The following is a 13,785-nucleotide window of genomic DNA, read 5'->3' as shown; positions in this document are numbered from 1 at the left end:
CATTGAGCTTGTTGTTTTTTTTTTTTTTTTTTCCTTTATGTTCATATAGTTGCCTTTCTATTTGGAAGTATTTTCTTATTTAATACACTCTATTTAGACACTTATATTATTTAATACTTATGGATATTTTGCAGATAACACCAGATCAACACACACTTGCATAGTTTTCCGTCATGTTTTATCAGGCCTTCTATTGACTTACTGCTTTGACAGAATCTCCATTTGCACACCATCCTAAAGCTGGTAATCTCAAACCATTCCCCAGCACTGTTTTAGACACAACAATCCCTGTGTAGATAACCCATATTCTATTTATTGTGGATGTGCCTTGCTTCTTGTGTCCCCCAGTGAGCACATGCGTGGTCTCCTGTGGGCCAAGGAGGAGGGGGGCCGTCTCCCTGATTCCACAATTATGTCAGCTGAAAAAATAGTTCAAAATTTTAGTTTGTTTGCTCTGGTTGGTGTTTAACCCCCCCCCCCCCCCCCCCATTTTGGAAGGTATGATACTTTGTGTATAGCCAAGAAGGAAATGTACTGTTGCATTTTCTTTAACTACAAATATCTTAATCAAGATGTCCTAATCACCATGATGAAGATTTTGTAGTATGCTAGAAACATGTTGGGATCTCCTAAACAGGAATCTGTTTTGGAAATTCCCTTATACTTGCCTGCGTTGTAGTACATTGTATTATTGGGCTTACTGACACCAGAGCTCATATTTTAAAACCGTATTTCCTTTTTTGCCTTGTTTTGATATTGGATTTTAACATTTGTACCAATAAAATAATTGTTTTACATTTTTGGTATAATTACTTAATATATCCTCTGCATTAAAGCTCTTGAGAGAAAATGTCATTGTTTTTATATTAAACAGGGAGCACAGCTTTTTTTCCTATCGAGACTTATAAGCGCTTCATAGTTGACATAGTAACAATCAGTTACTATGTAACATCTTTTAAATAATACAATTGAAGTGTGTATGAGCACCTTAAGAATAAGAATATTTATAGAATTATAAAGCTGAACCGTACCTGTGTAAAGCTGAATCTTGCTTTGCTTAGTGATTTCAATTTTGTTGTTTTAGCCATCATATTAACCACAGGAATTGAAACATGCCAACCTGGGAGAGGGGACAGAAATGGAAGTGATTTCCTTTACAAAGGATACAGTCTTATCTGATGTCCATATACACACTCAACAAAAGCGGCATCTCATGGTCAGACTGAACAGAGTAGGGCAGCCAGGTAAATACCTTTTTAATAAAATATTTATTTTTTTATTTCAGTTTCAACACAAATTATTTTCTTTTATGCCTGCCTCTTGGACCCCTTTCATATCTGCTTTTAAAAATGTATGCTGCTTTTTTTTTTTTTTTTTTTTAACCCCTGTCACTATGTTTGCTGGAGGTCTGCTCCAAGCATCCAATGTTCAATAAAAATAATGCTCCTGTTTTTCTGTCCGAGTAAGGGAAATTTATCTTTTGTATCTGTTTTGGTAGTCATTGTCACCAACCCCTGTCGCTACCTCCTGCATCCATTTAGCATCCATTGAGGGTGCTCAACCTTTTGAAGAGCATTTGGTAACTGGTCGGGGCCCACAATTATCTATGGAGTTTTACCACCCCCCCATTCTGAAAATGTTAACAAGCTCTTAATATCAAAAAATTACAAAGGTACAATTGGAGTTTGAAGGTGCAAATAATCAATTAGAAATCGATATTACAAAAATAGATACATTTTATTATACAAACATTTAAGATAAACAATATTGTACATATAAAAAAGAGCATGCTAAACTCAATGGTCACAATACAAAAGAATGGTTGCCTCTACATGTCACCACTATCATGGCTTCTTCTGGAGCTTTTGTAGGACCTTAATATCTTTATCACCCTTGAAAAGATCATAGTTCCAAAGATTCCTCAGGGCTCATCAAGAGCTCCAATGAGTTGTCTGTGTGCCGGACATGAAGGGGGAACAATACCCTGTAGTCACACCCTGTTAATTAAAAATTGACAAATTAACAGACTGATAATCTCTTCCCAGAAATGCCAGCTTCCTATATTAACTGCAAAATTCAGAGGAACTTTACAATCTAGGCAAATCCTTCTTTTTAAGTACCAATGTTCACTGGAATGGTATGGCTATGATACTTTTAAACCCAGGGAAATCCAAAATAATTGATCTATCCCAAAGGGATTAGCCCTTGTGAATTAGGTTTTAAATTTCACAGATGACAGCAGATAACAGGGTTATCAGGCTAAATATGTTGATTCATCAATTTTTCATTAACAGGATGTGACTACAGGGTATTGTTCCCTCTTCATGTCCGGCACACAGACACCTCATTGCAGCTCTTGATGAGCCCTGAGAAATCTTTGGAACCATGATCTTTTAAAGGGTGATAAATATATAAAGGTCCTACAAAAGCTCCAGAAGAAGCCACGATAGTGGTGATACATGTAGAGGCAACCATTCTTTCTTTAATCGTACATCATGGGACACAGAGTCATAGTAATTACTATGTGGGTTATAGTCCACCTTCAGGTGCTGGACACTGGCGCACCCTAAACAGGAAGTTGCCTCCCTATATAACCCCTCCCATACCGGGAGCATCTCAGTTTTTTTCGCCAGTGTCTAAGGTGTTGGTCACGAGTGAAGATGTGCTGTGCTGAGCTCCACTGGAGCAATCCTTGCTGGGGCTAGCTATGCAGCCGGATCCATTCAAAGTGTCTTTTAGGCCAAACTGAATGGTGCCCGGGCCTCGTATCCGAAAAAAATGTTTTGCTTGTAAACGCTTCTCTTTTTGGAGAGCTGGACCCCGGGATCCAGTACTTTTGGTATTAAGGCCATAAAGTTTTACTGGTGGGGTGCTATTACAGGTCCAGGATTGTGGGTTCCCCGAGGGTCCCCGTTCCTGAAGGTTTGTTAACGGAACCCACCGTGAAGGGTGAAGATTGGGTCTGTTGGTTTTACCACAGAAAACCCTGCGGCGGGAAAGGTAAGTGGAGTTTTCGAAGGAATTTTTACATTTTCTTATTGAATGTCTCCTTTAAAGTAAATGTTGTCATGCCTAAGTGTCACCACTGGGGGCTGTATGGAGTACGTACCTTCTCATACTTTGCTCAGAGATCACGCTCCAACGCGGGAGTGTGTTTTAGAAAAAAAAAGGAAAAAAACTCCATTTGTGCTGGCTGCAAAATTGTCAGAGCGCATTCCAGTGTGGGTGAAAATGCGACAGGTTCTCTTCCATTGCCCAGGACCCTCAAACTGAGGAACTAGGGGTGGGAGAAGACAATTCCCTCAGGGGACTGTGGTGAGGCTGATGACTCCTCTTCTGAGGTGTCAAATGCGGGAAAATCGTCTGTTTCAGTCTTATGGTGCAATTTCTTGCTAAATGGTCTGCTCCACATTTATGTACCCTTAACTGAGTGTTTGGTTTCGCTAAAGCCTCCTCAAAGTGTGCATGCCTTTTCCTGTCCATTCATTGTTGGAAAACCTTTTTTGTATCTGGGAGGATCACCCAGATAAGCATTATTTTCCCTCCTAAAAAGTTTTCCCACTTTATCCTATGGTGGAGGAAATTCACTAAGTTGGGTATACCAGCAATTAACGCTGTTATATCTTCTGTGAATAAGAGTTTGACTTGTCCGGCAGACAATGCTCAAATGCTTAGGGATCCAACGGATAAAAAATTGGAATTCCTATTAAAAAAACACTTTTCTGGCAGATTGAGTGTCTCAGCCTGCGCTGACAGTAGTTGCTTAATCGTTATGAGACCAGTTTAAAAAGGTGTTCAAGGTTATCCTGCTCAGCAGGCCCAGGATCTGGCAGCTTTATGTTTGCAATAGTTGCTGTGAGAGATTCTATCCTTCAGGCCTTGTGCCCTTCGCTAAGCACCATGCAGAAGCTCCTGGCTAGTCTTCCTTTTGCGGTGAAACAGCTATTTGGGGATGTTTTGGATAATACATTCAAAGAAATTCTAGTGGAAAGAGTACCCCTTTTACCATTTAAGAAAAGGAGTAAATTTATTTTCCTTTTTTTAAAGCTCCTTCTTCTGTGCCAGGGGCATCAGCCTCCAGGCAGTCACGCCGCCTTCCGCCGTCGGGTTCAAAAGGTAATCCTCAGGGTTAACCCCAGGGACAAAAGAGGTCTTTGGGGTGGAAACCTACAAAATACTAAAGCCTCCTTATGAGGAGGCGCCCCCGCTCGCTCAATAGGGGGAATTCTTCTGCAGTTCTCAAGGATCTGGCAGGAAAAGTGTAAAGACGAATGAGGGACTTTATCAATAGCTCCAAGGTACACACTGGAGTTCCAAGAGTTCCCGTCTCCTTGTCTCCTTGTTTTCTCAAATCAAATGTTCCTAAGGATCCAGAGAAAAAGAAGTCTTTCTCTCAAGCATTGGACCATCTTTTGGCAAAAAGTGATCATGGTGGCCCCCATGTAAGAGCAGAGGTTGGGGTTTGGTTAAATCCAAATGGACATTCTGGATCTCAAAAATCTAAATTCAATTTCTGAAATACCCACTCTTTTTTTTTCGCATGGAGTCAATCCAATCAGTTATGTCCATCCTACAAGGAGGAGAACTTCTGGTGTCAATTGATGTCAAAGATGGATACCTCCATGTGCCTATTTCCTTGCTTACTAGTAATCTCTACTTTTCATGGTGGAAAATCTTCATTTTCAGTGTGTAGCTCTGCTTTCCGGTCTAGCTACTGCTTCTTGAGTGTTTACAAAGGTCTGGGCCCTCTTCTAGCCAGATTAGGGGCCCAAGATATAACAATTATGGTTTACCTGGACGATCTGTTCTTGATAGTCTAGTTGGTAGTCCGCTTAGAAAGTATGGTCACCACATTCAACTACCTGGAATATCTAGGTCTGTTTCTCAGCCTAGGAGAAATCTTCTTTAAAACCATGAAAAGGGCTAAGATACTTGGGTCTGATCATAGCTACACCCAGAAAAGGGGTATTCTTGCCCCAGGCAAAGATCAGCGCCATAAAGGAACTGATTTATGTGGTCGAAGCAAGATGAATTCTTCTATTCAACTTTGCATGAGGTTGTTGGGAAAGATGGTGGCTTTATTCGGCCATTCCTTATGCTCAGTTTCATTTGAAACTGCTGCAAAACATTATCCTATCGGCTTGGAACAAAGGGTTCAAGCTCTAGATTCCCAATGCGTCTGACGCCAAAGCCTACGGCCACATCACCCTGAAAGCGCCTGATCTTGTCTGATCTTGGAGGCTAAGCAGGGTCGGGCCTGGTTAGCACCCGGATGGACCACCTGGAAATACCAGGTACTGTAGGCTGGGTACGCCGGAGCCTCAGTTTATGGTTAATATCCAAAAATCAAAAAACTGAAGGAAGGGGAAAAATCCTTCATTCAGTTACCACGGAAGTGGCCCAGATCAGAAAATACCTTGCCCATTATCATTCTATATTAGGGAGTTTGGGAAGCATATGTCTCCTGGTGTGAAACCAGGGGTTGCACCCCAGGAAATAGATCAAAGGTAGAATCCTTGACCTTCTGCAGATGGGGTGAGAAATAAAGCTGGCCTTGAGTGTGCTTCCAAGTCTCGGCCTTATTGGTATTATTTCAACAACCACTTGCTTCGCTTTCTTTGGTTCGTAACTTTATTCAGCGGGTAACATGGCTTCATCCCCGGTTAGGTCACCCTTGAACCCTTGGGACTTGAATTTAGTTTTGGCGGCATTACAAAACAGTCTTTTTTTGGACTGATACGACATATTCCCTTGGTCCTTTTTTGACAAGGAAACTATTTTTTCTGGTAACCATATCTGCTGCAAGAAGGGTATCAGAATTTGCTTCTTTTTCTTGTAAAGAGCCATATTATTATTGTTCACAAGAATAAGGTAGTATTGCGTCCTCATCCTAACTTTTTACCGAAGGTAGTATCAGGTTTTTATCTATGGAAGAAAATTCAGTACATTATCTTGATGTGGTGAGAGCAGTCTACGTAAAGATGACTAATCAGATTCAGAAAACAAATGTTTTGTTCGTATTGCCTGAAGGTCCTAAAAAAAAGGACAGGCAGCATGGAAATCTACTATTCTAAATGGACTCGACAAGTAATTGTTCTAGCTTATGGTTTAAAGAAGTAGTTTCTACCCTCTCAAATCAAAACGCACTCCTCTAGGGCTCTTAGTGCTTCATGGGCAGTGCATCCCCAAGCCTCCATGGCTCAAATCTGCAAGGACGCAACTTGTTCTTCAATCCATACATTTACCAAATTCTATCAGGTGGATGTAAAAAGATATGAGGATGTTGCCTTTGGGCGCATTGCACTGCAGGCAGCAGTATAAGTCCTCTGATCTCATGGTGCCCTACTTTTGTTGTGTCTCTCTCCCCTCAGTTGGCATTGATCTGGGACATCCCACATAGTAATTACTATGGCTCTGTGTCCTGTGATGTACGATTAAAGAAAATAGGATTTTTATAACAGCATACCTGTAAAATACTTTTCTTTGGAAGTACATCACGGGACAGAGGTCCCGCGCCGCTTTCAAGTACACACGTGTATTGCTTTGCTACAAAACTGAGATGCTCCCAGTATGGGAGGGGTTATATAGGGAGGCAGTTTCCTGTTTAGGGTGTGCCAGTGTCCAGCACCTGAAAGTGGACTATAACCCACATAGTAATTACTATGGCTCTGTGTCCCGTGATGTACTTCAAAAGAAAAGGATTTTTGTATTGTGACCACTGAGCTTAGTTATATATATATATATATATATATATATATATATATATATATATATATATATATATATATATATATATATATATATATATATATTACACAATGTTGTTTATCTTAAATGTTTGTATAATAAAATATATCAATTTTTGTAATATCGATTTTCTAATTGATTATTTGCACCTTCAAACTCCACTTGTACCTTTTGTAATTTTTTGAATATACTTAAAGGAGGTGGTGTATACTGTGAATTCTCCAACCTCAAATATCATATTTTTTGAGCTCTTACTGTCCTGAGCTCACAATAAGGCTGCTCTCACAGTGATGCACTGCGGTTTTCCCGCACTTTGGGTGCAGCGCGGTGTACCCCCAGCTTCCCTGTGTGGGTTAGCTGTACTGAGCCATAAACTTCTGTTACATCTTGCAGGTGTGGTGCGCTTTCAGGAAGCAAACTAAACCCCCAGGATATAATACAAGTCTATGGCTCAGTGCAGCTAACTTACAGGAAAGCCACAGGTGCACTGTGCTGCACCTGTGGATTAGTATGAAAGCAGCCTGATTAATCTTTTTTTATTAATGCTGATCTGCCAATTGCAAAAGTGATGGTTAACAGACTGACCTTTTCCTCTTCCAGCTTCTGCTGGTATTGCTTTCCAGGCTGCTACAGAGGAACCATCTGCTTGCCTCTGTGGCCACCTGCTTCCTCCGCTGCTGGCACTGACTCCATGCACTCTGATGCTCTGGGATGGCGGGTTGGCTATCTGGGCTTGCTGATCCGCAATGCCATGACATGGGCATGTGCTTCCCTGGTTTGGGGTTCCAGACCATCAGAAGGCACCACATGCCACTGGTTGAGCCCCCCTGATTTAGACATATGTCATTGATACAGGTGTCCCTGTTGAAAGATTGACCCTCACTTCCTTCTCTGGTAACAACTGTAGACACTTCAATATCGGGTACATTCACCCCTTCCTGCCCAGGCCAGTTTTCAGCTTTCAGTGCTGTCGCAATTTGAATGACAATTATGCGGTCATGCAACACTGTACCCAAATTAAATGTTTTTTTGAGACTGATAGAGCTTTTTGTTGGTGTTCTTTAATCACCACTGTTTTTTTTATACTAAACATACAAAAAAAGACCAAATTGTTGAAAAAAAATGTTTTTCTTAGTTTCTGTTATTTAAATTTTGCAAAAAAGTTATCTTTGTTCTTCACTGATGTGCGCTAATGAGGCTGCACTAATAGGAGGGCCTTAGGCAGACCACAATAAAAGGCCACTCTTAAATGTGCAGTTTTATCACACAGCACAATGCCACAGATGTTGCAAGTTTTGAGGGAGCGTGCATTTGGCATGCTGACTGCAGGAATGTCCACCAGAGCTGTTGCCCTTGAATTGAATGTTCATTTCTCTACCATAAGTCGTCTCCAAAGGCGTTTCAGAGAATTTGGCAGTACATCCAACCGGCCTCACAACCCACAGACCATGTGTAACCACACCAGCAAAGACCTCCACATCCAACATCTTCACCTCCAAGATCATCTGAGACCAGCCACCCAGAGAGCTGCTGCAACAATTGATTTGCATAACCAAAGAATTTCTGCACAAACTGTCAGAAACCGTCTCAGGGAAGCTCATCTGCATGCTTGTCATCCTCATCGGGGTCTCGACCTGACTGCAGTTCGTCGTCGTAACTGACTTGAGTGGGCAAATGCTCACATTCAATGGTGTGTGGCACTTTGAAGAGGTGTTCCTTTCACAGATGAATCCTGGTTTTCACTGTACAGGGCAGATGGCAGGCAGTGTGTATGGCGTTCTGTGGGTGAGTGGTTTGCTGATGTCAATGTTGTGGATCAAGTGGCCCATGGTGGCAGTGGGGCTATGGTGTGGGCAGGTGTATGCTATGAACAACACAACGCAACACTGGTGCATTTTATTGATGGCATTTTGAATGCACAGAGATACCGTGGCGAGATCCTGAGGCCCATTGTTGTGCCATTCATCCACGACCATCACCTCATGTTGCAGCATGATAATGCATGGCTCCATTTTGCAAGGATCTGTACACAATTCCTGGAAGCTGAAAACCCAGTTCTTGCATGGCCAGCATACTCACTGGACATGTCACCGATTGAGCATGTTTGGGATGCTCTGGATCGGCCTATACGACAGTGTGTTCAAGTTCCTACTAATATCCAGCAAATTTGCACAGCCATTGAAGAGGAATGGACCAACATTTCACAGGCCACAATCAACAACCTAATCAACTCCATGCGAAGGAGATGGAGGTAAATGGTGTTCACACAGATACTGACTGGTTTTTGGACCCCCCCGGACCCCCCTCAGTACAGTAAAACTGCACATTTTAGAGTGGCCTTTTATTGTGACCAGCCTAAGGCACACCTGTTCAATAATCCTGCTGTCTAATCAGCATCTGGATGTGCCACACCTGTAAGGTCGATGGAATTTTCTCAGCAAAGGAGAAGTGCTCACTAACACAGATTTAGACAGATTTGTTAACAATATTTGATAGAAACAGGCCTTTTGTTTACATAGAGAAAGTTGTAGATCTTTGCCTTCAGCTCATGATAAATAGGGGCAAACACAAAAGTGTTTTGTTTATAATTTTGTGTAATTATGACCACTATGAGGAAAACAGAGCAAAGACAAAAATATATGGTGGTTTCACCCCCTGGTCCATATTGCCTCCATGGAGGAATGTGTGTGTGTATATATACAGAACCAATGTATTGGGCTAGTGCTCCTGCAAAGGACTGTTCAAAAGTGATCCTGTTTGTTAAATGGCTCCAGAACAGGACTTGTGCTTCCTGGTGCTCAATGGGAATTCATATAGTTTGTGCCACTAGTACAGAAAAATAGTAGTAGGGTAACTGAGTTTGGTGACAGTCATAACAGTGGTCCAGAGAAGGTTCAGTAATCAGAATTTAGGTTGTATAATGTAGTATGAAAATTGATAAGGGGCACTGATGGTTACTGATGAGCCTGCACTGATAATCAAGGCCATTGATGACCAGTGCCCTGATTATCAGTGTAAACAATATACTGACAGCCTTGCCAGTTATTGGCTCACCTTTTCCTCACACGGACACAGCGCATGAGGAAATGACTGCCGATAACCAGCCAATTTTGTTTACATGTGACCAGCTGTGACTGGACACAAATGCTCACATGGTAAAGGGCCGTTGTGATTGGCATTTTACCAGGATCTGTGATCAGAGGGTTCCTGATGCATGCCCCACGGGGCATGTAAGAGATGGGGTTCTGGGAGGGCATCCCACGAATGAACTGGAATCCTGTGCTGTTACCGTCTTTTGGCTATAGTGCGGGTGGGAAGAAGTTAAAATATTGAATTTCCTATCACTTTTTGTGTTGGTGACAATGGCTACAAAAACAAATGGAGGAAATTAATTTCCCTTGCTGGGGCACAGACAAAACAGGAGTATTATATTTATTGAATATCGCATGCTTGGATCATGACGACCTTCAGCAGCGGTAGCGAGTCTCTGTAGATTTGAATTTAAACATGCTTGGGATAAACAAGTCTATTCTCATAATAGTTACATAGTAGATGAGGTTGAAAAAAGACACAAGTCCATCAAGTCCAATCTATGTGTGTGATTATATGTCAGTATTACATTGTATATCCCTGTATGTTGCGGTTGTTCAGGTGCTTATCTATAGTTTTTTGAAACTATTGATGCTCCCCACTGAGACCACCACCTGTGGAACGGAATTCCACATCCTTGCTGCTCCTACAGTAAAGAACCCTCTACATAGTTTAAGGTTAAACCTTTTTTCTTCTAATTTTAATGAGTGGCCACGTGTCTTGTTAAACTCCCTTCCGCGAAAAAGTTTTCTCCCTATTGTGGGGTCACTAGTACGGTATTTATAAATTGAAATCATATCCCCTCTCAAGTGTCTCTTCTCCAGAGAGAATGAGTTCAGTGCTCCCAACCTTTCCTCATAACTAATATCCTCCAGACCCTTTAGTGGGGGAATTATCGTTTAATGACTGCCAAATTATAATGGCCCTGCAATATGCTTAAATTCAAGTCAAAATGTATTTTAAAAACAGAAATGAGTTATTGTGCTTCTTATCACAAATCAGAGGAGATCATATCTTTGTATTTGCTGCAGTCATTTTATAGCAGATGCAGAATGTCCTACTTTTAGACTAATCCTGTCTTATTTTTATTGCTATAATTTATTTATAATTCTCTGCTGGAAAATCACAGTGGTTTGGAGTGTGAAAGACAGGTTTCATTTTTGCCAATAATGGTGGAGCTATAAATATTTAATATTGAACATCCAAGGCAATATCTCTGCTTAATGTAAATATGTACATTTGTTTAAACCACCCCAGCACATGAAACGGCATATGCACACCAACAATACAATGGCCTGTTTGTTGTATGAATAGCTTTGTTTGCTTCAGTGATGGTCTGTTTCAAGAACAGACCCAGAGGTATGATTTGGAAGGATTACTAATGTGTAGTTCTGTACTGCAGTATTTTTGAATAAGGTGGACTCCTGAGTTTAACCTCCTTGATGTTTAGTTATTTAGCTGTGAAGCTCTTTACACTCAGAATTAACAGTGAAGTTATGAACCCTCTGTGGTCCATGTAATGTTAGTTAGATGACCCAGTGGGGAGGCAAGCCACAACTCACATATGCTTTTGCTGAAGTGGCTTATACGCATTTTTAGCTGAGAAGAGAGTTTCTCTTCAAAGTGTTATTATAGGTGAATTGCTAAATTCATGCATAACGTCCAGATTTCCCTCATTTCTGGACATAATGGCATGTCGTACCTTAAAGTAAACCCCCGCCCTTTAAACCAACCCATTTGGTTTAAAATAAATAATTTGTGTATACATAAACATTATAAATGCTTTTTTTCCCTTCTTTTTTAGATGATCACATATATTCTCTTTAATCAGCTGCATAAGAGCTGTAAAAACAACAGTACACTGATCTTCCCAGTGAAAGGCTGTGCGGGAGGGAGTGGGTGTCAGGACAAATCTTATCATTGGAGGAGAGCAGGTGGAGTTCAGCTTGAAAACTGACCAAGCTGTGCTCTCATGCCTAGTGTTTACAGTTTTTAATAGGAAAGAAGAGGGACTGACAGAAACGCCAGGGATTTCACACAAGGGAAACAATACAAAGAGAACAGGATACTTTTTTCGTATAGGTACATGGTACGGCAGGCACGTACCAGGAGTATGCAAAAAGGGTGTAACTGGAGCTTAAGGGAGGAGCTCAAGTCAAAAACGGGGCTCCATATAGAAACTCACTGCAGCATATACAAAATCAAAATTTTGTTCTACAATTCAATTGGTTATCAAAAAGCAGATCAAAACCTTCACCATACCATCAATAAAAACATTCATGACAATGTTCTTAGGAAAGTAAAGATAAAAAACAACCCAGGCTCAGATACTGCCCAAATGTTCACCGATGTGGATAGTGATACGCAACTGGCGTTTAGTCTTGTGTAGAATTTTTTGCTGGAGCACTCAAGGATGTAGAGGACCCGTGCAGTGCTACAGTTAATAAACTTTTTTTATATGATACACCTTTTGCCGGTGAAGCTGTCACTGCGTTCCACAAACCTGCAAATGTGGCAATGGCGACAAGGGAACAGGCTACATGAACACTCCTACTGGCTTGCTTGTTACATTTTGCATGAGCTTCTATCCACATGCGTCTCTATTCGCTCCATCTCACCTTTTTAAAGTGGATGTAAACCTGATTCATGAAATTTGAGCTGGGCACATACTGTATATCTGCAGTGTTTTTTTGTATCTCTCTGCAAAGAACCATGTCCTGTAGCTTTGTCCTGCTCCGTTCCTCTGTTCTCAGCCTTTTGACAAGCTCTCTGAGATGGGAGCCTGAAGTCTGTGTTGGGTGAGGCTGCTATAAATAGATGAGCAGACTGCTAAACTATTCACGGGCAACCTCTGCATGTGTAGGGAGGGGGTGTGTCCTTTTTCTCCAAACAGCTGTCTTGCATTGTATAGCAATAATCCACTCCTACAGATGAATGAGGAAGTGAAAAATCTAACTAGGGCTGAAACAACTAATCGATTAATCGATTATGAAATTAATCGATAACTATTTTCATAATCGATTAATCGGCCAGTAACATATTGGGATTAAAAAACTAAAATGAGCCCTTTATAGTACAAAAAGAGCAAATAATCGCTACTGTAAATATTACTTTCACAGTTCTACAGCCAAAAAATAATGAAATGGTGATTATCTGCTTTATTTGTACTATAAAGGGCTAATTTTTAGTTTTTAACCCCATTATGTTACTAAACGTCTTAGGCCTGGTTCACATCTATGTGTTTTTTGGTGCTTTTTGCAGAAACGCACTACAGTTCATTTACATGTTTCCTATGGGACATGTTCACATCTATGCTTTTTTCAGCCGATGCGTATTTGGAAAGGGTCAGGGACTTTTTTTAATGCAAAATGGTGCTTTTTGGTTCAATATACTTTAATGGAGAAGCCGCAGAAAAGCATGTAATGCAAACGCAAATTGCTGCAAAAACGCAGCAATTTGTTTTTAATCTGCCCAACAACAAATTGGCCAAAAAAAAAATGCAAAAACGCAAATCCCAGTAAAATCATGTGCGCAAAAATCAAAACGCACAGCAAAAAGCACTGCAGAAACAGATCAAAAGCAAACTGCATAGGTGTGTACCGAGCCTTATGCTGGCCACACGGATCAGTTTTCAGACGAGAATATTCAGGCGAAAAATCTTTGTACATTCGCTGAATGAAAGAATGTTGTTTGAAAATTTTCACTTGTTTTTAACATTCTGTTTTTAAAATGTCATTTTTGAACGAAAACCACATACACTGTCTGAAAATTCCTTTGACCAAGAAGTTTTCTATTATTTCCAAATTTTCATGTCACTGTGGTTGACAATGAACGTCTACCGTGAATAAATAAAGTAATGTGTCCTGCGCACCACAGTTGAGTAAATGCAGTGAATGTGCTAAAAAGGTGGATATGTGCTAAAAGGTGGATGTGTGTCTTGCCGTGAAG

The 13,785-nt window shown here is 40.8% G+C and overlaps 1 protein-coding gene and 1 pseudogene across 10 annotated transcripts in view; both read left to right on the top strand.

Annotated features, from left to right (window-relative positions):
• METTL22 (methyltransferase 22, Kin17 lysine) overlaps positions 1-13,785 on the top strand; it is a 625,143-nt gene that overhangs the window by 88,664 nt on the left and 522,694 nt on the right. For 9 of the 10 annotated variants that reach the window (XM_073632992.1, XM_073632998.1, XM_073632995.1 and 6 more), the window contains one exon: positions 1,085-1,244. The exons of the other annotated variant lie outside the window; for it this stretch is intronic. In XM_073632992.1, the coding sequence (XP_073489093.1) occupies positions 1,139-1,244 (106 nt within the window). In that variant the 5' untranslated portion in view covers positions 1,085-1,138. The remainder of the gene's footprint in view (positions 1-1,084; positions 1,245-13,785) is intronic. 10 annotated transcript variants of the gene reach the window in all.
• On the top strand, positions 5,191-5,306 carry LOC141101972 (5S ribosomal RNA; annotated as a pseudogene).

Source organism: Aquarana catesbeiana, linkage group LG06 (genome assembly GCF_042186555.1).
Source record: "Aquarana catesbeiana isolate 2022-GZ linkage group LG06, ASM4218655v1, whole genome shotgun sequence".
Classification (NCBI taxonomy): domain Eukaryota; kingdom Metazoa; phylum Chordata; class Amphibia; order Anura; family Ranidae; genus Aquarana; species Aquarana catesbeiana.
The sequence above is the reverse complement of the archived record's forward strand: the minus strand, read 5'-3'. Positions and strand labels throughout refer to the sequence as shown.